Source organism: Antechinus flavipes, chromosome 6 (assembly GCF_016432865.1).
Source record: "Antechinus flavipes isolate AdamAnt ecotype Samford, QLD, Australia chromosome 6, AdamAnt_v2, whole genome shotgun sequence".
NCBI lineage: Eukaryota > Metazoa > Chordata > Mammalia > Dasyuromorphia > Dasyuridae > Antechinus > Antechinus flavipes.
Window position 1 is genome coordinate 155,454,421 of NC_067403.1, and position 26,408 is coordinate 155,480,828.

At 36.3% G+C, this 26,408-nt stretch overlaps 1 protein-coding gene across 4 annotated transcripts in view; it reads right to left on the reverse strand.

The window, feature by feature from the left end:
- HERC3 (HECT and RLD domain containing E3 ubiquitin protein ligase 3) overlaps positions 1–26,408 on the reverse strand; it is a 163,222-nt gene that overhangs the window by 23,464 nt on the left and 113,350 nt on the right. For 3 of the 4 annotated variants that reach the window (XM_051964903.1, XM_051964904.1, XM_051964902.1), the window contains exon 26: positions 19,895–21,683. The exons of the other annotated variant lie outside the window; for it this stretch is intronic. In XM_051964903.1, coding sequence (XP_051820863.1) covers positions 21,475–21,683 — 209 coding nt within the window. In that variant the 3' untranslated portion in view covers positions 19,895–21,474. Of the gene's footprint in view, positions 1–19,894; positions 21,684–26,408 lie in introns of those variants that run through there. 4 annotated transcript variants of the gene reach the window in all.

The following is a 26,408-nucleotide window of genomic DNA, read 5'->3' on the forward strand; positions in this document are numbered from 1 at the left end:
TCTCCTTCTCTTCTTCTTGCTTCCTTCTTCTTTCTTTCTCCTTCTCCTCCTTCCTCCCTCCCTTCTTCTCTCTCTCTCTTTCTCTCTCTCTCTCCCTCCCTCCTTCCCTCCTTCCGTCCCTCCCTCCCTCTCTCTCTCCATCTCTCCCTCTCCCCCTCTCCCTCCTTCCCTCTCCCTCTCCCTCTCCCTCTCCTTCTTTCCCTCTCCCTCTCCCTCCTCTCTCTCTCTCTCTCTCTCCCTCTCCCTTCCTTCCCTCCTTCCCTTCATCCCCCCCTTCTTCTCTTCTTCCTCCCTCTTTCTCTCTCCCCAGATTTAAAAATAGAGAACTTTTGGAAATTTTTCATACTGTGCAGGCCACAGTGCATTTGTACAGTTGTTCTTCATGCATGTTGCCTCATTTTAGTCATTATCTTTAATGAAATTATTGTTTCTATAACTTGTTCTTTGACCTACTCATTCTTTAGGATTAGATTATTTACTATCCAGTTAATTTTTAATCTATGATTCAAAGGTCCTTTACTGATTGTTTTTATTGCATTATGATCTGAAAAGTGTATACTTCTTCATTTGTTTTTGAAGTTTTTATACTATGACATGATCTTTTTTGTGAAGGTGCTATATATAGCTAAGAAAAGGTCTACTGATTCTATTTCCAATCAGTATTTTCCAGAATTCTATCATACCTAACTTTTCTAAATTCAGTGCATTCCCTTAATTTCTTTCTTATCTATTTGATGGTTAAATTTATCTATGTTTGGTAATACTAATTTAGGTCCCCCATTATTACAGTTTTACTGATTATTCCCTCATAATTAATCTAATTTTCCCCTTAACAATATGAATACTATGCTATTTGGTGTATATATGTTCAGTTTTGATACTCTTTGGGGTAACCTTTAGCAAAATGCAACTTACCTAATTATTTTAATTAAGTTTATGTTTTTATTTTGTCTGAAATTATGATCACTATCCTTCCCTTTTTTGCTTCAGTTGAAGCATAATAGAGACTGCTCTAGACTCTTATTTTAACTCTGTCTTCCAGTTTCAAGTTTGTTTCTTGTAAAGAACATATGCTGGATTTGGGTTTCTAATCCATTATGCTATCTTTTTTTTCCATTTTATGAGTGAGTTCATCCCATTCACATTAACACTTTTATTATTATTTCTCTTCATCCTATTCTCTCACCAAATCCAGATCCAGAAAATTGCAAATCTCAGACCAGGAGTTAACTATGAAACTTTGTCCTAGATCATAGCACAGAGGGAGCATTGAGAAGCCTGTAGGTTCTCCACCTGTAATCTAGAATTCTGGAATAGTACAATGCTCAATATCCCCAAGAAAGCAGCTGAAGTAAAAAAACTCAATCCTCCTCCCCACCAAAAAAAGAAAAATAAAAATATTTCTTCATAAAGAACTATTGTGGTACCAAGGAACAATCGAGACACAAACTGAAAAGAAAAAAAATTACTCCAAAACATCTGTAAGAAAACCTTAAAAGAAAAACACAGGAGGGTGGAGTCAAGATGGCAAAGGACATGAAACCCAATTGAACTCCCTAAACATTCCTCTCCAAACAACTTTAAAATAAAGCTTCTAATCAAATTCTAGAATGGCAGAGCCAACAAAAGTTCAGAGTGAGACAATTTTCTAGCCACTTAGGATGGGGGCAGAAGAGGTCTGTGACATGAGCATAGAGACCTGTCTGGAGCACAAGCACAGGGCAGCAGCACTGGCAGGAAGCCTTAGAGGTAACAGCAGCAGCAACAACAGTTTGGGGATGTTGGCCCAGAGATAGTAAAGAGATCAGAAAACTGGTCAGAAAGATATTACAGGCAACTCTGCTGGCACCGGGTGCAACTGACAGCGATTGGTAACCTTGTTCTCCACAAGCAGTTCTAGGTAGCAGGTCCCAGGTAGAGAGTAGCACTTGTGATCAATCACAAAGGAATAGTGGTCCTAGTTAAATTTGCAAGGTAAGAAGGGGCAGTAACACCTGTGAGTGCAGAACACAAGCTCTGATCATGGCTCCGGGGCCAAGAAGAGAACTAGTGTTTGTAGCTCAGTGGATCAGGGGCCCTTTCTGGATAAAGACCAAAGCACAGACTAGGAGAACAGTGGCCACACTTCACCTTGCATTACACAACCTTGTAAGCACCAGAAACTTAAGATCCCCAGAACTAACTCTGGAAATGGCAGCAATGAAAAAGTGTCTTCTCACCTGCAGAGCAGCAAAACCTAACTTTAACATAACATTCAGGGTCAAGAAATAGATTGGGAAAATAAGCAAATAACAAACAAAAAAAAAAAAAAGGAAAAATAAGAATTTGAACATTAAAAAAAAAAAAAAAAAAAAACTCAGACGGAAGGAAAAACCAAAAATACTACAAGCAAAACCTCAAAGAAAAAATATTAAACTGGATCCAATAAGAATGCCTGGAAGAGTTCAACAAAGACATAAGAATGGTAGAAGAAACATTGGGAAAAGAAATGAGAGTAATGCAAGAAAATTATGAAAAGAGAATTAATACCTTGGTAAAAGAAACATACAAAAATTCTAAAGAAAATAACCTTTAAACACAGAATTGACCCAATGGTTAAAAAAAAAAAAAAAAGGCACAATTCACTGAAGAACTCCTTTAAAATAATAGTACAAATGTAAAAGGAGAGTCGAAAAACTCACTGAAAAAAAATTACTTAGAAATTAGAATTCAGCAAGTGAAGCCCAATGACTCTGAGACATCAAGAAACAATAAAACAAAGTTAAAACTTTTTAAAAATAGAAGATATTTAATTTCTTTTTTGTTTTTTATTTTGATTTTCTGTTTATTAAAAAAATAGAATAGGAAAAAGAAAGAGAACAGAACATTGCCATGTGCCCCGCAGAACATCAGGGAGGATTCAGTTCTAAAAAGGATATAAGTAGAAGAAATTATATTCATGGGTGTCCATCTTTTCTTTACTTCTTGTAGGCTGTTCTTTTGTTTTCTGCTGCACACCTTTTTTACTTTATTCTTTTTTTTCCCTGTCATTACTCCACTTCCCCCAAGCATGTTAAGCATAGATATTTTTAATAGATATACACACACATATACATTCATACTTTCCACAAGCCCACACATATATACAAAAATCTATAGTCTTGCTCTTTGTTGTAGTGTTTGTGTATATCTTTTTTTTTCTTCCTATCCCTACTAACTTATGTTTTAATTCTTCTCCTTGCTATTATTTAATCACTCCTAGCCATGGATCTCCCTCCCTCCCTTATCTTTTCCTTTCACCCTTTGCTTCCCCCTCTGCCCATCCCTCTCCTTATTTCTTTATAGCTTTTGGAGAGTGCTATACCTTTCATGATACACACACACACACACACACACACACACACATATATATATGTATGTATATAATGTTACCTATTTAACCCATTCCCAATGTGAGTAGGTTTTCAGTACTATGAGCCCTCCCCACCCTCTGATGCCTCTATATCTATTATTCCTCTACACCTCGTTTGTATGTCTTTTGTTTTTTTGAGCTAATTACTGATGTCAATCTTAAACATATAGTATACATTTCCATGTAAAAAACAATTTGTCCAATTGAAACTTGATATTGGTTCTTATATGGTAAAGTTTCTATTGATTTCAGGTTTAGTTGAAAGTCTGAAAATCTGTAAATTTATTGAATGTCCTTTTTTTCATTCAATATTATGGATAATTTTTCTGGAAATGATATTTTTGGTTACAGGCCTAGTTCTTTTGATCACTGGTATTTAATGATTACAGGACCTATGATCTTAACTGTGGCTGCTGCTAAGTCCTGTACAATTCTAACTGTAGCTCCAGCATATTTGAATTGTTCATTTTCTTTTTTCTTGCAAAATTTTGTCCTTGATCTGGGGGTTTCAAAATTTGGTAATAATATTCCTATGTGTTTTCCATAAAGGATCTCTTTGAAAGTGGTAATTAGTGGATTTTTTTTTTTCTATTTCTACTTTCCCCTCCTATTATATCACTCCAGGACAATTTTCTTGGATTTTTTTTTTTTTTTGCATTATTGTGTCAAGGTTATTTTTTTAGTCATAGCTTTCAGGAATAGTACAATACTCAATTATTCTTACATTTTATTTTCTTGATCTGCAATCCAGATCAGTTGTTATTCTTATGTGAACTTTTACATTCTGTAATAGTTTTTCATTTTTTATATTGTTTTGTTATTTTTTGGTGTCTCATGGTTTCCCCTTGCCCAATGCTAATTTTCAAGAAGTTATTTTCATCTTTATGACTCTGTATCCTTTTCTAGTTGGATGACTTTTTTTCATAATCTTATTTTTCTTGGACGGCTTTGGTTTTTGTTTTTTAGGGTTTTTTCAATATCCTTTGCTTTTTAAATTCTTTTTTGTGTTCTCTGGGAAGGGATCAATTTAATGTTACTCTTTGGGTAGAAGAAGCCTTTTTTACTTCATTGTCCTCCTCTGAAGATGACCCCAATCTTCTCTGTTCCCATAGTTTTCTATGGTTGGGTTCTTCTTTGAAGGTTAATTTTTTTTTAAATGAGAAGTATTTGTGTTAGCACCTCTAATAATTGGTGATTTCTCTAGTTTCACCTCTGACCTAGAATTTTCAAACAAAAGCTCCCCCTTTCTGCAAGTGCCCTCAACCAGCAACATCCCCATCCTCCTGCCTCTGCATTCATGGGTGTGCTGGCTTCCCTTTTCCCAGAGCCACATCTCTGTAGCATAACTGGGCTTGATGTTCCCAATCAGCAAAGGTTCACTCAGTCTTCCAATTCCATCTAGTCTGGGAAGTGAAAGTCTCCATAGTTCTTGCTGAGGCTCCAGCCAAACACAGCTAGCCCCACAGGCCCCCCTTGTTGTTTCTGCAGAACTAGCCTGACACTTTACATGGGTTAATCCCAGCCTGGAGTCTTTCTTCAGATCTTCTTCGGTTGTACCAGGAGAACCCTTGTTCTGCCTCAAATCTTGATTTCCCCCCAGTCTGTGTTCACCCTGAGGGACAAATTTGTTCTGTTTGTGAAGGAAATTGAAATTTACTGAAATTTACTACTCCATCTTCCCAGAATCCTCCCTAGAAAATATTTCATTGAAAAAAAAATGTCACCAGGAGAATAAATAGATTGAGAAGAGTTCATTTAAGAAAAAGTGGATTACCTGAAAGTCATGATCAAGGAAAAAACCGTCAACATATCTCAAGAAATCACCAAAGAAAACTAACTGCCTAATATCTTAGAACTAAAAATAGAAACTGAAAGAATGCAGTGATCCTCTTCTGAAAGCTATCCCAAAATAAAAACTCCCAGGAATATTTTAGTCAAATTCCAGTACTTCAAGATCAAAAAAAAAAAAAAAAAAAAAAAAAAAAAGAGAGAAACAATCCATATATCATGGAGCCACAGACAGATTAATACAAAATTTAGCAATTTCTACATTAAAGGAAAAGAGATTCCCATCTACATTAAAGGAATATGATTTACTGGAGCACAAAGAACAAGAATTATAACCAAGAATCACCTACCTAACCAAATTGAATATAATCCTTCAGGAGGAAAAGTGGATATTTAATGAAATAGAAGAATTTCAAGCATTTAAAATTATAAGCATTCTTGAGGAAAAGACCAGAGCTGAATAGAAAATTTGACATTCAAATAAAGACTCAAGAGAAGCATAAAAAGTTAAACATGAAAGAGTAAACGTAAGATTCTCAATAAAGTGACAGTGATTGAAACTTCTAAGAACAATATCATTATTGGGGCAGTTAGAAGGATTCTACAATAGACAGAGGGTATAAATGTGAATCAATTTTTTTTTTTCAAAAAAAAAAAGTAGAAAGTTGGATACACTGGAAGTAAAGAGGAGACAATAAGTAAAATAAAATAAATTAATTTTTAAAAATTTAAATTTTTCTCTCCTAAAAGTGACATGTAAGGAAGAGTTTTTATAATAGAGGGTGTTATAGCTTCTAGGGGAGATAGCAATGATTCTGAGGTCCCCTGACATTAGGGGACTTCTGTTCTAACAATGTCAGTGATTCTAAATCTTCTGGGCTTTGGAGTCTGCCTCAAGGAATTCCCACACCCAATATAAGAATAACAATCTGTCTGATTGTAAATAGACTACTACTCTTTGTTGACTTTCAGATAGCTTCTGGCCTCAGGATAGTCCTAGGGACCAAACTCCTGAGACAATAGTGATAATCTGTGCATCAGTAAGAATCAAATTGCAGAGACCAACCACTCTTGGTCCTAACTCTGAGTGATAAAATTAGCATATCTATAACATGAACTAGATAAATGTGTTTCCTTGCTCCTGTTTCTTTGCTTAATTCTCTTGGAATTTAGTTTGCTTGTAATGGTATTACAATTACAATAAACCTTGCTCCTTGACCAGGAAATGGGTTCAAACCTGCAAATTCTTTTGAGACACCTCACAATACCAGTCTATAATCCCAAAGTTTGGGGGATTCCTTTCCCAACTTCAACAAGGGGAAAGATGGGCAATGACTCACATTAGAATTGATTCAAAGAGGGAAGAATATTAAAACATACACAATTTGGTATAGAAATATATTTGGATTTCTATAGGAAGAAGGAATATTTCAATGGGAATAATAGGAAAAAAATAGGATAAGGAAATAGGAATACAGGATTGGAATAGGAAATAGGAAAACAAGAAAAACAGGCCAGAATGGGGTGTTGGAATCCTTACTAACTGCTAACTAATTAGAGTTGATCTAATCTTACAAGAAGATGTTTTGGCCAGAACCTGAAACTAGGTACTAAGTAGAACTAATCAATACAAGGCTTGTGTTCACACCTTTACTCATTGGAGTTCAATGAGTTCACACCTCCCTTGAAGCTCTTTGGGAGCATAAATAGAGCTTCAATGGGCCAGTCGAGAGGTTCTGGAGAGAGGAAGACGCTACAAGTCGAGATTTCACCGGAATGACATGAAGATTGGAGCTGGCTGGAGGCTGAAGAAAGCAGAGGCAGAGGCTGAAGGACCAGACCTTTGGATTTAAAGACATTTGGAGAGAGCTCTTGGAACCAAGCAGAGAGATAGGCCTCTAAGCTAACCGGCTATATTGGATATAATAAAAGATCTGAACTTTGATCAACTGGCTGTATTTTGAGAAGAAAAAGCTCACCACATTTTTGGTTGGAGAGGATCTTTGTCAATTCTATGATAAAAATGGGCCTAACTCAATAATTAATACATATAATGTAATACAATTGGCTATAAGAAGTTATTTAAGTGATAGAATGATGAAAAGGAAAGTACAGGAGGAAGTGCCAACTTTACTAGGTGAAGAGGAGGACAAATCAGATGAGAATGGAGTTAATTACAATTCTGAGTATGATACTTCACAGAAGGAGGAATTAGGTGATTCCACATCTCATGACCCTCCCCCCACAATTAACCCTTCATGGGTAGAACAAGGGGGAGGGAGAGAGACAGAAACACAGTCAGCTTCGCCTGTAAAGCAGAATTTGACAAGATTAGAAAAAGCATTAATTAAAGCAAAAAATGAAGGAGAAGATATATCTGATTTTATAAATGCATATCCTGTGATTGAAGAGCTCAACTCCTCAGGTCAAAAAAGGAGAAGACAAGTTGCTTTTGACCAACTAACTGGAGAAGGTCAGTATGCAGAGAGTTCAGAACAGATTTATTATCCCATAACAGTGTATGAGCAAATTTCTAAGGCTGCAATAAAAGCTTGGAATTCTCTCCCTGGACAGAAAGATGGAAATAATGCTTTCACAAAAATAGAGCAAGGTCCCAATGAACCTTTTGCAGATTTTGTGGGACGTTTACAAACAGCTGTAATAAGAACCATTGGAGACAATGCAGCAACAGAAATAATGACTAGACATTTGGCTAAGGAAAATGCCAATGAGATTTGCAAGAGAATTATATGGGGGCTAGACAAAAATGCTCCTTTAGAAGAAATCATAAGATGCTGTGCCACAGTGGGCACAAATGCTTATTATGCCCAGACTATGATGAACATGAAAAGACAAGGTCCTTCTTGGCAGAGGAATTCTAGAGAAACTCGTCGATGTTTTCAGTGCAGAAAAATTGGACATTTGAGAGCTCATTGTAGATATGGAGATAGAGTGAGAAGACAGGGTGAGAGAAAACCCAAAACCCCATGTCCAAAATGTAACCGAGGCTTTCATTGGGCCTCTAAATGTATATTGACCCAGAAGAATGAGAGGCAGGGCCCAGCTCCAAAGTATCAATCAAAGGACAGGTGGGGCATGATAGCAGCTGAGGTTACACCCAGAGAGACTTTAGAAATTCAGGACTCTGATGTCATCAACCAACAGAAAAGCAATCAGGATTACAGTTGGGAAGAATACAGGCCTTTTAAGACAACAAGACAATAGCCAATGCAAACAGCTCCAATGTAATTACCAGATGATGAGGAGAAATCCCAAAAGTGGTAAATAGAAGAGAATTAGATAGGTTAACTGCTTGGGGAAGAGGATCTGCTTATATTTCCACAGGTGGAAAAGGAATCATATGGCTAACAATGAGACTGTCAAAAGAACTTTAAAATCTTCAGCTTTCAGTTCCTGAAAAACCAGCAAGAATCACTGGATTCCCTGAGATGAAAAATTGTTGATGAGACTTTTTACAGTACTTCAGAGCTTACAGGAATTATTAGATTCCTGGTGCATGAACAAATGGACAATGGATTCCTTATGGACTATTTCTAGGACTTATGGACATTTGTAAATTTTCAGGTCGATTTATGTTGTTACATTACTACTAGCCTGTGTTATATTACTATGTGCTTATGTATTTTAAGCAATTGCAAGAATCATTGGATTTCTTGAGATGAAAGATTGTTGATGAGACTTTTGCAGTAGTTAAATTTTCATGTTGATTCATGTTATTTGTTACATTACCACTAGCCTGTGTTATATTGCTGTGTGCTTTTGTAAATTATGTATAATGCCTCCCATATTGATGGATTTATGTATACCATGTATATCTGTTACAAAGTTCTGGCCCATATTGATGGATTTATGTGTACCCCCTCAGAAACCCCCTATGTTTTAAAACAAAAGAAAGGGGGAGATGTTGGAATCCTTACTAACTGCTAACTAATTAGAGTTGATCTAATCTTACAAGAAGATGTTTTGGCCAGAACCTGAAACTAGGTACTAAGTAGAACTAATCAATACAAGGCTTGTGTTCACACCTTTACTCATTGGAGTTCAATGAGTTCACACCTCCCTTGAAGCTCTTTGGGAGCATAAATAGAGCTTCAATGGGCCAGTCGAGAGGTTCTGGAGAGAGGAAGACGCTACAAGTCGAGATTTCACCGGAATGACATGAAGATTGGAGCTGGCTGGAGGCTGAAGAAAGCAGAGGCAGAGGCTGAAGGACCAGACCTTTGGATTTAAAGACATTTGGAGAGAGCTCTTGGAACCAAGCAGAGAGATAGGCCTCTAAGCTAACCGGGCTATATTGGATATAATAAAAGATCTGAACTTTGATCAACTGGCTGTATTTTGAGAAGAAAAAGCTCACCACATTTTTGGTTGGAGAGGATCTTTGTCAATTCTATGATAAAAATGGGCCTAACTCAATAATTAATACATATAATGTAATACAATTGGCTATAAGAAGTTATTTAAGTGATAGAATGATGAAAAGGAAAGTACAGGAGGAAGTGCCAACTTTACTAGGTGAAGAGGAGGACAAATCAGATGAGAATGGAGTTAATTACAATTCTGAGTATGATACTTCACAGAAGGAGGAATTAGGTGATTCCACATCTCATGACCCTCCCCCCACAATTAACCCTTCATGGGTAGAACAAGGGGGAGGGAGAGAGACAGAAACACAGTCAGCTTCGCCTGTAAAGCAGAATTTGACAAGATTAGAAAAAGCATTAATTAAAGCAAAAAATGAAGGAGAAGATATATCTGATTTTATAAATGCATATCCTGTGATTGAAGAGCTCAACTCCTCAGGTCAAAAAAGGAGAAGACAAGTTGCTTTTGACCAACTAACTGGAGAAGGTCAGTATGCAGAGAGTTCAGAACAGATTTATTATCCCATAACAGTGTATGAGCAAATTTCTAAGGCTGCAATAAAAGCTTGGAATTCTCTCCCTGGACAGAAAGATGGAAATAATGCTTTCACAAAAATAGAGCAAGGTCCCAATGAACCTTTTGCAGATTTTGTGGGACGTTTACAAACAGCTGTAATAAGAACCATTGGAGACAATGCAGCAACAGAAATAATGACTAGACATTTGGCTAAGGAAAATGCCAATGAGATTTGCAAGAGAATTATATGGGGGCTAGACAAAAATGCTCCTTTAGAAGAAATCATAAGATGCTGTGCCACAGTGGGCACAAATGCTTATTATGCCCAGACTATGATGAACATGAAAAGACAAGGTCCTTCTTGGCAGAGGAATTCTAGAGAAACTCGTCGATGTTTTCAGTGCAGAAAAATTGGACATTTGAGAGCTCATTGTAGATATGGAGATAGAGTGAGAAGACAGGGTGAGAGAAAACCCAAAACCCCATGTCCAAAATGTAACCGAGGCTTTCATTGGGCCTCTAAATGTATATTGACCCAGAAGAATGAGAGGCAGGGCCCAGCTCCAAAGTATCAATCAAAGGACAGGTGGGGCATGATAGCAGCTGAGGTTACACCCAGAGAGACTTTAGAAATTCAGGACTCTGATGTCATCAACCAACAGAAAAGCAATCAGGATTACAGTTGGGAAGAATACAGGCCTTTTAAGACAACAAGACAATAGCCAATGCAAACAGCTCCAATGTAATTACCAGATGATGAGGAGAAATCCCAAAAGTGGTAAATAGAAGAGAATTAGATAGGTTAACTGCTTGGGGAAGAGGATCTGCTTATATTTCCACAGGTGGAAAAGGAATCATATGGCTAACAATGAGACTGTCAAAAGAACTTTAAAATCTTCAGCTTTCAGTTCCTGAAAAACCAGCAAGAATCACTGGATTCCCTGAGATGAAAAATTGTTGATGAGACTTTTTACAGTACTTCAGAGCTTACAGGAATTATTAGATTCCTGGTGCATGAACAAATGGACAATGGATTCCTTATGGACTATTTCTAGGACTTATGGACATTTGTAAATTTTCAGGTCGATTTATGTTGTTACATTACTACTAGCCTGTGTTATATTACTATGTGCTTATGTATTTTAAGCAATTGCAAGAATCATTGGATTTCTTGAGATGAAAGATTGTTGATGAGACTTTTGCAGTAGTTAAATTTTCATGTTGATTCATGTTATTTGTTACATTACCACTAGCCTGTGTTATATTGCTGTGTGCTTTTGTAAATTATGTATAATGCCTCCCATATTGATGGATTTATGTATACCATGTATATCTGTTACAAAGTTCTGGCCCATATTGATGGATTTATGTGTACCCCCTCAGAAACCCCCTATGTTTTAAAACAAAAGAAAGGGGGAGATGTTGGAATCCTTACTAACTGCTAACTAATTAGAGTTGATCTAATCTTACAAGAAGATGTTTTGGCCAGAACCTGAAACTAGGTACTAAGTAGAACTAATCAATACAAGGCTTGTGTTCACACCTTTACTCATTGGAGTTCAATGAGTTCACACCTCCCTTGAAGCTCTTTGGGAGCATAAATAGAGCTTCAATGGGCCAGTCGAGAGGTTCTGGAGAGAGGAAGACGCTACAAGTCGAGATTTCACCGGAATGACATGAAGATTGGAGCTGGCTGGAGGCTGAAGAAAGCAGAGGCAGAGGCTGAAGGACCAGACCTTTGGATTTAAAGACATTTGGAGAGAGCTCTTGGAACCAAGCAGAGAGATAGGCCTCTAAGCTAACCGGGCTATATTGGATATAATAAAAGATCTGAACTTTGATCAACTGGCTGTATTTTGAGAAGAAAAAGCTCACCACAATGGGGAATGATTTAAAAGGCAGGGCAAGTTAAGGGAAGAAATTGTAAGAAGCAAAACAAATTTTTGAAGACATTTAAGATTAAAAAAAGGATAAAAATAAGATAGGATGCACAGTAACTGTGCATGTGAATGGGATGAGCACAAAAGTAGATATCAGAATAAATTAGAAGCTAGAATCCAACAATATGTTGTTTACAAAAGACATACTTGAAGCAGAAAGACATACAAGGTTAAAATAAAAAGCTAGAGCAGACTATTATCTTTAGCTGAAGTAAAAAAAAAGGGGGGGTAGTAATTATTAGACAAAGCAAAAGTAAAAATACATCTAATTAAAAGACAATGAGGGAAATTACATTAAATGATATAGTAAAGCAATATCAAAAATTTTACAGGAAATTTCTTTGATAAATCAAGGCTTCATTTTCAAATACATAGAGAAGTGAGTCAAATTTATAAAAATAAGAGCCAAAGGCTATGGATAGGAAGCAGAAGGAAAAAAAGCTATCAATAGTGATATGAAAAATACTCAATCATTATTTAAAAAAAAAAACCCTAAGGTACTAAATCACAACTACAAAAAATGTCAAACACTCCAGGGATAGGGAAAATAGGTACATTAACTGTTGGTAGAGTTTGAACTAGCTTATCCATTTTTGGAACTAGGTCCAAAGGACATACCTTTGATCCAACTACTTGGATCCACTACTAGGCCTGTCCTCCCAAGAGAGCAAAGAAAAATATTTATAGCAGCTCTTTTGTGGTAGAAAAGAATTGAAAATTAGGAAGATACTCTTCATTTGAGAAATGGCTGAACAAGCTGTGGCATATGATTGGGATGGAGTATTATTGTGCTATGAAAAAAAAATGGCAAGTGGAAGTTGTTTCAGAAAAAATATAGTAAGACCTATGTAAACTGACAATAAATGAAATGAGAAAAACTGAGAGATCATCATGCAGAGTAACAGCAAAGTCAATGATGATCAACCATCGGATACTCTGATCAATATAATGGTCCAAGGCAATTCCAAGGCCTCATGATTGGAAAAAAAAAATGCTATCTACCGCCATAGAGAGAACCAGTGATCTGTGAATGCAAATTAAAGTATACTTTTCTCACAATTTGGGGGGCATTTTTTTTCTGATATAGCTAATTTGGAAATGTTTTGCATAATTTAATAAGTATAATTATATCAATTTGCTTGCCTTCTCAGTGGATAAGGAAGGAGTGGGAGGACAAGAGATAATTAAATCAAAATTTTAAGGGAAAAGGCTTAAATTAATAAATTTCTTTAGAGACAGAAAGAGAAGATAGTGACAAAAACAGAGACAGAGAAAACATAGCTTGTGCACAAATCCAACTGGGTGAAGTAAAAACCTGTAGGCAAGATATCAGCAAATTATGGTCACAGTAGTCCATTCCTGCCTCTTCACTGTTACCTCTTACCAGATTTCTGCCTTCACCTCTTTCTCTTTTACTATATTTAGAATGAATTCTCTTACTGGTCTCTCTCCTGTCATTCTGTTGCTACTGCTTCCATTTTCTGTTATTTGGAGTGTTCAAGAAGCAATCTCTTCAGTTCTGATTTTCCCTCTTAAAGGGTTTCCAAAAATGTACCTTATTTTTGAATGACTAAACTCAAATTTGAAAATAGATCACTCTGGACAACTCCATTGCCCTAAACATTACTTTATTCCCTCCTACATTTTCTGGTGGGTACAAAATAGTCTTGTATTCTTTGAATTTTCATATTTGCATTTCTTTTTCTTGATTACTTATAAAACTAATTGTTTTCAGAATCATTGAATTTAATGACCATGTGTCTCAGAATTTGCAGCCTATTTGTTTGCTTTTCTGGAGATGATTTGTGTGTTCTTTCACCTGTATTTCATTTTCTATATTCAGAAGTTCTGAGCAGTTTTCTTCTATTATTTCCCAAATTGTTACATACATTAATTTTTTTTTGTCCTGTTCTTCTGGGAGACCTATGATCCTTGGGTTTCCTCTCTGCATCCTATCTTTGAGGTCATTCTCAAGCCCATTCTCTTTGTGTATTCTGGCCTATGAGTTCAGCTTTGAACTCATAGAACTCATTAAATAAGCTATCAGGCCCATATCCTGAAAATGTTGGTTCATACCCTTCCCATACTAATGTCCCCCTATGTACTCATTATGTCTTTTACATATTTGATTATTTCCATATAAAGGTCAAATCCAAGCATGAGGTTCAGCTCTATTTCAGTTATGATTCAATCAATCAATTATCCTCAATGGGTTGTCAATAGGCTAACAACCATCTAGGACAAGGCTACTTATTCAGACCCTATTGAGATCACATCATCAAAGTTGCAAAATGTCTTAGTGTAGATAATTACATGTGTAGTGGAAGAGATGAATTTGACTTAGATCATATTTCTAAATAAAAAATTACTAAAACAAAATCTATTAAAACTCAGATTTTTATTCCCAGTATAAGCAAATTAAAACTTTCCCTAGCATTCCTTACTACTCACTCCTCTTCCCTGTACCAAAAGGGCCTTCTTGTAAGGATCCACGGAGGCAAGTTTGAAACTGAATAGCAGAGTGTAGGTGGAACTCTAGAACAATTCTTTAAGTCCTACCACCTTAGTGGGTATGAAAAAATTGCTTTTTTTGCATCAAATAGTGGCTAAAGCCTCTATCCCAAGAGTAAGAATGATGACTTCATGCCTCTTGACATATGCTGGCTCTGGAACTCTGGAACCCTGGCCATGGCCCTTCATCTTTTAGTGTGCTAGAAATCTCTCTAAGACTAAGAAGAAGGATGACCTGAATTGTTGAAGGACATTTTTCCCCTCTAGATTCCTCTAACAAAATCACATGTCCAGAAACTAATCTTATCTTTAAAGGAGCATCTTGTAGTTTGTTCTTCATAAGCTTCCTGACTCTTACATGTCGACTGAAAGTATCTGCTTACTCTTTCTGATTATGGGCAACTATCACGGTGTAACTTTGGAAACTTCCGAGACAGTAAACATTAAAGTTTATTGCTTTATCCCATTGCGGGCTGTTTTGGGACATTTTTGATCCCTAACTAGACCTAACACTGGGCTTGTGACAAAGGACATATTTGTTCCAACTTCTGAAGGGGCCTGCTATCCATAGCTATGACCAAGGTCTGAAAAGAAATATTTGAAGCAACACTGCTTCCTTTTCCTAAGCTCTTTTAGTCAATTATAGCATTGGTTATGAACCTAAAAATTTTCAGTATCCCTGGAAACATTACAAATAATTGATCTCACTCCTCAAAGATCAAATAGGAATTCCTCCATTTTGCATTTAAAATCATTCACAATGTGACTATCTTTCTAGCCTAATTATAAATTACTTCTTGTAATACACTTGGGCTAACGAAACTTCTTGCTATTCAATGGAGATTATTGAGGGGAGAAGCGGTGGAGGTGAGAGAGGTGAGAAGGGAAACAAATCAGAATAAATATTTGAGACGGTAGTATTAAAGACACAGCTCTATAGGAATACTACTACAACACTGAGGAGATGATATAGCTATCCTCTTGCAAGGGCAAGTATGAGTGAGAATAAGAGCCTTCTCTCCAAGATACCAGATTTCTGGATCAACTTAAAAATTTTGAGCCAAAAATATTTTCACATTAAATAGACACAGTTTTTGCAGATACAACAACCAGCTGTTAAAATTTAAATGTCACTGGTCTTGGCACTGGTCCGTCCCATGAGTCCCCCCTTTTTTCTTCTCCCCAACTACTAGTGTGGAGTAATTTCTAAAAAGATTCCTACTGGACTAATTTTCCCATAGAAGTCAGGGAAGCTGTCCCCAAGACTTGATTCCAGATTAGTGGGATTTCAGCAGATGCAATATAACTCAATATATACCCTTCCAATCAAATGGGTTTCTACATGGAGATGTTTTTTATTTTACTTCCTTTTTGCTAAATGTTAGATGGTCTACGTATGTCTCTTTTCTCCATCCTAATCTTAAACACGACTGGCCTGAATTAGGCTTGGTCCACACTACCTTTAGATTAGACTAATGATTTCATTGGTATAAGGAAGCTCCTCTACCAATATACATCAATACCAGCTTTGTAACTTAAGAGTCTTAGGGACTTTCTTAGGTTTAAGTGATTTTCATAGGATTACAAAGTCAATGAGTGCTAAAGGTGAGACTTAGGTCTTCCCAACTCCCAGACCAGGTCTGTTCTCCATTAGCAGTACAAATCATAAGGCTTCTCCTTTTGTGAAAAAGAAAAAAAAATGATTCAGAGGAAATGTCTTAATTTTGAAATTTGTTGTCGTCATTTCAATCACATTCGACATTTTGTGACCCCATTTGGGATTTTCTTGGCAAAGATACTGTGGTTTGTCATTTTTTTCCTCCAGCTCATTTTTATATATGAAGGAAATGAAGGCAAACAGGAGTGACTTGCCAAGGGGCATACAACTAGTCTCAAATCAGATTCCTTACTCCAAGTCCAGCACTCTATTCACTGTGCCACACAGCTGCCCAATGTGGTCTAATTTTAATGTTTCCTTTTACCTTCTTAATTTTCCTATTAACTTTCTAAGTGAAAAAGGATGGAGGGGGTTGTGAGGAAGGAAGAAATATTTGAACATTTGTTATTTCAATTATGAACCAAGGCCAAGAGAAGGCCTGAGTCCAAATTGCTTCACAGTAATCTGCCAATGCTATTCCAAAGTGTGTCTCAGCGGCTTATTAGTAACAGTGTGAACTGATCAAAAAGGCTTTCAAATGTTTTCTGCTCAGAACTTGCCAGACTGGTTAGGCATATGAAAAAGGTGAAAGAAACCTGGTGAAAGGTGGCTTTTATTGACATATTTTGATTTTATATCAGATTAATTTCTGTCTCTCCTTCCTCTACCCCCAAATGAGCAATTTCTTTTATCAAAGAGATAAAAAAAAAAAAAACAATTCAGATAACTCATTAATATGTGAGAATATTCCATACCTGTAGAGGTCCATATCTGCATAGAGGAGACATTTTTTTTCCAACTCTTCCATGACTGTCAAATAATTAGATGAGTTTCACACAGCAGGACATGTTCACGTGATGGCAGATCTACGGGGATCCTTGGGCCCAACATATTTGAAGGATGGAGAACATTCTCATCTAACCTTCAAAACCTCATTTTCTTTTTTCTCCTGGACCCCATGACTTCTCCATATGTCTATTTTTCACATTTAGATGTTTCCCTCAATTGCATGGACAACTAGAAGAAAAGCAATTCATTTTGGGGACAGGCTCTGGCCCAAGATGAAGCAGGAGCTCTTAGTTCTAGTCTTTACATTCATCTACCTCCAAGATCTGAGAATTGAAATTGCAGAGAGAGAGAGAGAGAGAGAGAGAGAGAGTGTGTGTGTGTGTGAGAGAGAGATGCTCTATACCATGCAAAAATATATACTTAGTGACTGCTGCACTTTGTGTTGTTTCCTTGTTCTGCTTTTCCAGCAAGAAAGCAAGCAGCCAAGGAGAAAGAACTACTGATGTTGTTCCAGTTACACTGTCCCTCCCCATCCTACTTCCCAATTCAATGTTTGTTCTTGAGTCTATAAAATGCTCAAAAAAATTACCAAAATATAAGGGCTCAATCAATCAACAGGGTTTTTTTTCCCCCCAGCACCTACTATGTGCCAGGCGCTGTGCTATGGTTTAGGATACAAATATAAAGAATGAAACAATCCTACTTTCAATTAGCTCATTAAACCTCCAGTCCATAGGCTATCTTTCTCCCTCAATGACACATGTCCCCCAAACTCACAGGACTCAACAACTCACTGTTAATGGACATATTATTTATTAATAATATCAGAATCAACCAAAAAATGAACAGTAATTAAAATTGTTTTAAAATATTTTGTCATACCCAAGGGTTGAATTTTTCCTTTTCTCCTTATACTTCCTCCAGTTGATATGAGGAAAATGGAAGAGAAAGAGACTGAAATTTGAATCATTTGGGAGAATTTTTCTAACAGCATTGAGTAAGCAGACAGAAAAAAAAAAAAGCAGTTGTGGACTATTTTAGCTCTCACCATGAGTAGCATAATCCAGTAATTCTCAAACTTTTGTTCTCAGTATTATTTTATACTATAAAAAATTATTGAGGCTCTGTCCAAAGAGTTTTTGTTTATGTAGGTTATACTTATATTTATCATATTAGAAATAAAAACTAATTTTGAATTTGTAGATCCTCCAAAAGAGAGTCCCAGGATTCTTTTTGAGAACCACTGGACTGCAATCTACCAAGTTTTGATCTCATCTATAGCCTTAAGATTGCTGCTACTTGCTGCTGAAGTCCAACTATCTCTAGGCCATAACCACTGTGAAACAGCTCCTGTCTTACTCTTAATTCTCTCTTCCCTGATGCTGAGAACAGTGTTTTCAGTCTCCTTCCTTCAAATCCAAGAGAAACTTCCAGAGACCAAACTAGCTTCTTCTTATTATTACTCTGAATTATAGACTGTGGGAAACATCTCAGAAGTCCTGTCAAGTCCAAAAGAAATAGAAAAGCCCTAATTCTGGGAAATGTATTACCACACACATTTCCTGAATCACCAGGTCTCTTTGGTGTTGTTCCTTTGAATCTTCCTGGTCACAGAATACAAAGATAGCTTGAACTTCAAGAAGCCAGATTAAATCCCCATGGATCCCATCCTCAAGTCAGGGTTGGATCCTAAAGGCAGGGGTAAAGGGAATGAAGGGAATCAAGAGACATTCTCCAAAAGATGGAGAGTAGGTTCTCAACTTTCATTTCTCTGAGTTAAACTGCTGAATTAAAAATCTTCTCTATCTCCTACTTCTAGTATCCTCATCCCTACTCACAACCTTGCCCTTCCAATCTATAAATTTCGTCTATTTGTGTCTTGTGGAAGCTAGCTGTCACCAGGAAAAGTGGGCCTACTCACTTTTCACTGCTCTTCCCGTCATCCCTTCACCACCATCCCACAACAATGCTTCCATTAGGGTCACCTTCCCATCATTCTCCATTCTTTAGGAGTTTGGCGTTTGGTTCCAACCTCCAGCCCAAATCCCTGCTTTCACACTTGAGAATTTCCATATGCATCTTGATGTATCATCCTATATTCTGGCCTTCCAGTTCATCAACTTTCTTAACTTTTTGTTACCAACAGGAGTGATCAAAACTTTATTATCACCATCACCCATAACATTTTACCTCCATAATTCAAAACTCCAGAATTCCTCACGGGATTACTTAATCATAGATTTGAAGCTATAATGGACCTTGGAGATCCTCTTAGTATAACTCTGCCATTTTAGAGTGGAAAGAACTGAGGCAAAAACAAACTCGGTAACTTGTTCAAGGATACATACATATATATATATACACACAAATATAAGTGTGTGTGTATACACATATTTATGCATCTATATATGCAAATACATAGATGCATATATATTCACACATACATGATATATATGTGGAGGAGAAAGGTGAAATTTGAACTCAGGATTTATGATTCCAAAACCATTGCTATTTCTACAGTATTCTTCCACCTCTTTCTACTTCACTCCTCCTACATCTATTGTCCCTCCTGTCTATACTATCTATATTCCTAAGTCTCCCCATTCTGCCTTACTTTGTTCCTTTCATGGCTTTGATGGATGAGTACCTCTATGTTATCTTTAACTATTGAACTCTTACTCTCTTGCTTTATCGAGGCTCTCTGATGACAGTAGCACCCAGTACAGTGTCCAGCACTTGTAACTGCTGATAAAATGCTTGTTAATTAACTCATAGTTATCAATATGACATTGGTTGGGAAACTCAGGAGGACATTCTTCTGGGAAGGACAATATACTAATTTAGCAGAGAATTTAACATATTACCAAATCTGACCCTATATTATCCATTGTGTAGGTACAATGAAGAATAGTCTAATTTAAAACATCAGATTTATTGCATAATACCGAACAGTATGCACACACATAGAAAATAAACATTTCATATCCTTGTATTATAAAGAGACTGAAAAACTACCAATGTAGCAATCAGAGAAATTTAGAAAACAAAAAGCAAAAGCAAAACCCTATATCCTTTTGTTGAGATGTGTAAAGTTTAATATCTTGTAATATCATGTGGTTCATAAATACTGCATATTATATAAATAAGTTTTTTTTTTTCTAGTTTAGAAGGTCTTTAAAATTAGATTCATGTGAATTCTTTGATCATGTAGGACATTTTTTTTTCCATGATGTGGAAGGTAACAGAATTCCATTCCTTTGAGAAAAATCTATGCAATTCAAACATAATCTCCCACTGTAATCAAGCATTTCAAATTTGCAAAACATAAGTTCTGTAATAAAGAATGTCCTTAATTTGCCAGCATTTACTGAAGAGGGAAGAAAAATCTGTCAAACAGAAATTTTACATTTTTAATGTAAATTTCAAAAGAAGCAATGGCATGCATCCTCTGAAGAGGAAGAACAAAGGAAAAGTTAAATAAAGTTAGAGAAAAACAGAAGGGGGGAAAGGAAAGGTTCAAAAGGGAAAGGGGGAAAGTAGGAAGAGGTTGAGAAAAAAGAAAAAATGAGGGAAACTGAGTTAGGGAAAAACTGATTAGAAATTTCACATTGTTATGTATGGTTTATTGCTACTTTCTCCTGGCGTAAGAGAGACTCTAAGAAACAAAACTTGCCAGGAAAGCAAGTTAACTCACATTCTTTTTTTCAGAGGGACATGGCTATAAGTGGCAGAAATAGAACCTAGTTTCCACTGAAATGCCAAGCTACTTTGCAAATCCTTCAGAAGGAAAAGGAAGGGGGCCATATTCATAAAAAAGGAATTTTATTTTTTCTCTGAAGCTCTTTAAAAAAAAAAAAAAAAGGTATACAAAGGTTCATTGTAAGTTCTCAAAGCTAGACCAAAACCACAGACTGAAACTCAGTAGTTTAGAACTGTGACAGTCACTTCCTCCTGAGTGTCAGAGCACTGGTTGGGGCTTTGAGTCAAAGCCAGCCAAATGCACCAGTAAAATTTCAAAGGCTTCCAAGAGAGCGAATGATTTAACATTCTTAGGTAAAGAAGAAAAGGTCAACAAGAAAGGAGCTTTTAGAAGAATGAAAGAACAGGATATTGGACAAGGAATAATTGTAAAGGGGAAAAGGCATCTAAAAACTGACAACTAGGAAATTGACTATTGTTTTATCCAGCAGCTCACCAACCACATTGGGGAGTGTGACAGCTGGAATGGAAGAGGCTGAATTTGAGAAGGTAGTTTTTATAAAATCTCCAAATGAGAGTCAATTCCCCATTCCCGATCCCACTCCACCCCCAACCCAAATGCTGATTTGTTAGAGTTTCATTGCTTTGATATCCCTAGAAACATATCACTGAGATGCAGTCTTCAAATATTTCAACCCAATTCGATTGCACAAATCCAGAATAAAAATCACTCCATGTGTTCTTCTGCACAAGGCCCAGTATGGGCATTGGGGTAGGGCAGGTGAACTTGGGGTGTCTCAGGCTAAACTAAATCCCTCATAGTGGTCAATAGCCTGTGTCAGGCGTATATTCAGGATCTCCTTGCTGCTGTATTTGGGTAGATCTAGAAGATTGTAGCAAGTATGAGCCACAGGCAAATATTCCTCCCCACTGGTTGTGGACTGGATGATGATTCGCAGGCTTGACATTCCATAGATAGGGATCCGGTCACTGCCTGTCAGAAATACTGAGAATAATGGGATAAGATATTAAACCACAGCCAAGCAAAAAAAGAGTGACAATCCCCAGTGGTGTTTTTGTTTAATCCTGATTCATTTCTACTAATGCCGAAAACACATCATATAGTGGTATGTGCTGAAAGTGTCATTATTTCTTTTTCAAAAATTATTTTCTTTTCATTTATGGAATAACAAGTATTTTTATAACATAGTATAATAAAAAAGATGACTACACGTGAATCTGTAAATCCAGTGGGCATAACTTATTACTTCTTTTAAATATATAACAATTATGTAAATTTCTTTTCTTTTCTTTCCTCCTCCCTTTAAGTACTCTAGAATCCATCACAGATAATAAAATAGTAGAGTTAGAAGGGACATCCATAGCCATCTAGTCCAATCAATAGATGATAATCTCTAATAAGAGCAGGGACTATCTTTTGCCTATCACTATATCCCAGCTTCGTACAGTGCCTGACACACAGCTTGTTGACTGACTGACTCAGTAACCCTATACAAAGTCATCATCACGATTTCCTGGTCCACACTTATGATTTCACTGGTGTAGGGAATCCCCATTAAGAAAACTACCAATGTAAGTCAGAGCCTAGCCTACACTTCTGTGAACTGTACTCTCATGGCTCTGAGAAGCCTCAACTGATCTCTTGAAACTACATCAGCCTTTGGACTCCTACCTTCTCAGTTCTCTTTGCTCTTCTGATTGAAGGGATGGAAGGTGAAGAAAAGGATTCCTCTCTAAGCCTCCATGGCTTTGAGCCCTACCATCTCTTTTATTTCTATCAGCCATACTCCTTTCAATTGGATTCCAATATGCCCCATCCCTCAGTCTTCTTCAATCTTTCATAAAGCATAAGACATTGTTGCCCATTCCCTCATAAATGTTCTCACATTTCTAGGTTTTCATTAACACTAGCTTTCCCCTTCTTTCTACAGGAATAGTTATCAACTCAACCTTTGTTTCAGGAAAAGAAGTCATTTTATAGCCCTATGATCTAACTCACCATCTTTATGTCTTATTTTTCCTAGACACCCTTCTCTTATATGTGTTGTCTCCCCCATTAGATAACCAATTAAGAAGCTGACACTATCCTGATGGAGAGAGTCCAGTGTTTTCAGTCTAGTAGCCCCATTCTCCATCCTCCCATTTTTCAGGCCAATGGACCTTGCAACTTATCTCTTGTAGCCCTTATTGAGGGAAATAACTCATTTAAGAAAGAGATTGTAATTAACAGCACTAATCAACAACCAAACAATGGTCAAATAAGCCCCCAAACCTTAGGAATAGCAATGTAAATGAAGAGGAGGAATGGGAAATTAATATAGTTTTTGTTTGCATTTCCAGCATTTACAACTATGGCATTTGGAGCCATAATGCAAGGAAAAAGCCCTTGAAGAGATATGACCTGGACACCCCCTTTGCAGGTATCAAACCTCCTACCTGTTTAGCAACAATAATAATAATAACTAGCATTTTATTATACTTTAAGATTTATAAACCACTATACATATTATCTTACATAACCCCCACAACAATCCTGTGAAAGAGATGTTATTCTTATCTCATTTTAATAGTGAGGAATCAGAGATTTCATCAGGGTTACACAAATATTAAGTGTCTACAGCAGAATTCAGATTCAGGTCTTCCCAACCCTGCATAGTTATGACCTGAAAAAGAATTTTTTTTTTTTTTTTTGGCAACTGAAGCTCTTGGCACTGTCAAATGGTTCATCAGAAACTGATATACTATTATTAATGGAAATGACATTAAAAAATAAATACTGCTTGTGCTTCTATACTCTAAAAACTGGATGGCATTCTCCATCTGACTTGTAGCTAACACCTTCTATTGTCTCCTCCATTAGAATGAGAGTGCCTTTAAAAAAAAGGTTTTAAAAATTGTTTTAACATGTAATTGGGGGAACTTTTTTTTTTTTTTAATGTGGGAAGATTTTGAGAATATGGTAGATATCAGAAAATTCCAATTTCTCCAGTTTTCCCTCACAAACAAAGTAAAATTGTGCCTCAAGGTGAACATAGACTGGTAAAAAGCAAATAAGATGTGGGGCAAAATAGGGGTTCTCTATGGACAAACCAAGAAGACCCAAAGAAAGGTCTCAAGGCTAAGCTTTAACCCATGTGAAAAGTAAATATTTCCAGGCTAGGTCCTCAGAAACTGCAAGCAGGGAGCCCTGGGATTAAATGGATTTGAAGGGAGTCTTAAACTAAAACACAGGAATTTTCATCTCCCAGAGAGGTCAAGTGGGTAGGTGGGAGTCTGAGTCCAAGAAGACTAAGGGAACTTCTGTTGATTAAAAATGCCAGTACCAGCTGTGATGCAGAGATCAGTCCTGGGCTAGAAAGAACCAATACACCTTGTGAGTGTAGAAGCAGTAGGTTAAGGATGCTACTGCCTGCGGGCACTTGAAGAAGGTGGAGGTTTTAGTTTATGGTTCCAAGGTGAAGTGAAGCTAAAGGCACTATTTCCCCAATCCCAGGATTAGAGGTACTTACACTAATAGTTCTTATTTAAAAAAAAAAAAATTAACAGGCAAAGAAGAAAGAACCTAGCCACAGAAACTTACTATGATAATAGGAAAAACTGGGATTCATCTTCAAAAAAGGACAGTGAAGTGTAAAAAAAAAAGCTTCAACACTAAAGAATAATGTTAAATGGCTGCCTACCCAGAAGTGAATTTATAGAACTAAAAAAAACAAAACAAAAAACCAAACCAAAACAAACCAAAACAAAAAAACTTTCAAAATCATGTGAGAGATGGAGGAAAAACTAAAAAAAATAAAATAAAAACCATCCAAGAAAAACAAGAAGATTATGAAAAAAAAAATTAACCAACTAGAAAAGAAGATTCAGAGTCTTAACAAAGAAAATAATTCTTTGAAAATTAGAATTGAGCAAAGGGAAGCCAGTGAGGCTATAAGAGACCAAGAAATAACAAAAGAAAATACAAAGAATGAAAAAAATAGACGAGAATGGGAAATAACTTTTAAGAAAACAGATCTGGAGAACAGATCAAAAAGAGAAAACATAAGAATAATTGGACCACCTGAAAGCTGCGACCAAAAAAAGAATATTGACACAATACTACAAGAAATAATCAAAGAAAAATGTCCTGAAGTAATAAAACAAGAGCAGAAAGTAGAAACAGAAAAAAATCCATTGATTTCCACCTCAAAGAGATCCTACAAGGAAAACACATACATATATTATGACTAACTTTCAAAACCCCCAGATCAAAGAGAAAATTTTACAAGAAACAAACAACCACCACCACCACAAAAACAATTCAAATATGCTGAAGCTACAATTAAAATTGTACAGAACTTTTGAGCAACTACAATAAAAGACTGCACTCCTGGCATATTATATATATCAACAATCAAAAGAATTAAGCTTATGGTCAAAAATATCATATCCAATAAAACTAAGCATAATATTGGACCAAAAAATGGACATTTAATGAACTCAGAGATTTTCAAGATTTTGTCTCAATCAAAACTGAACTCAATAGAAATTTAATGAATAAGAGCCAACATTAAAATCTAATTTCAAGGGACTCAACAAGGACAAACTGATTTTGTTATACGTGGAAATTAAACCATATGTCTAAAACTAATATCAGTTAGTTTAGCTCTGACTGGGGCAGAGCTAAGTATGATCTAACTCTAAAAAGCAAAATTGTCTAGAAAAGGTAAAAATAGGGGCAGCAAGATGGCATAAAGCAATGTCCCTGAAATCAAGAGGACCTGAGTTCAAATTCAGCTTCAGACACTTAACAATAGCTGTATGACCCTGGGCACATCACTTAATTCCAACTGCCTCACAAATTAATAAATACTATAAAAATGAGGTACAGAGGAAGAACCAATCCAGAGGCATTAGATGGGAGAGGAGGAATGGTAGTTCTGAAAACCTCTTTACATTAGAAATGGATTAAGTAGGGAATAATACATAGGAATACCTTGAAGGGTATTAACACTCTCCAAAATTTATAAAGAAATAAGGGGGGAGGGAATAGGATAAAGTGAAATATAGAAGGATGTGGCAGTAGGATAAGATGTGTAGATTAATGGGAAAGGGATAAAGAGGGAGAGAAAGAGTGTCTTAGAAAAAGATAAGATCGAAATGGGTTCATGATCTAGACATAAAGGATGATATTATAAACAAATTAGAAGAACATAGGATAGTATACCTCTCAGATTTGTGGAGGAGGAAGAAATTTGTGACCAAAAAAGAACCAGAGATCATTATTGATCACAAAATAGATAATTTCGATTATATTAAGTTAAAAAGTGTCTGTACAAATAAACTAATGCAGACAAGATTAGAAGGGAAGCAATAAACTGGGAAAATATTTTTACATCCAAAGGATCTGATAAAGGCCTCATTTCTAAAATTGACTCAAATTTATAATAGTTCAAGCTATTCTCCAATTGATAAATGGTCAAAGGATATGACCAGACAATTTTCAGATGAAGAAACTGAAACTATTTGTAGTCACACAAAAAGGTGCTCCAAATCACTATTGATCAGAGAAATGCAAATTAAGATAACTCTGAGATACCACTACACACCTGTCAGATTGGCTAAGATGACAAAAATGATAATAACAAATGTGGAGGAGATGTGGGAAAACTGGGACACTGATACATTGTTGGTGGAACTGTGAACAGATTTAACCATTCTAGAGAGCAGT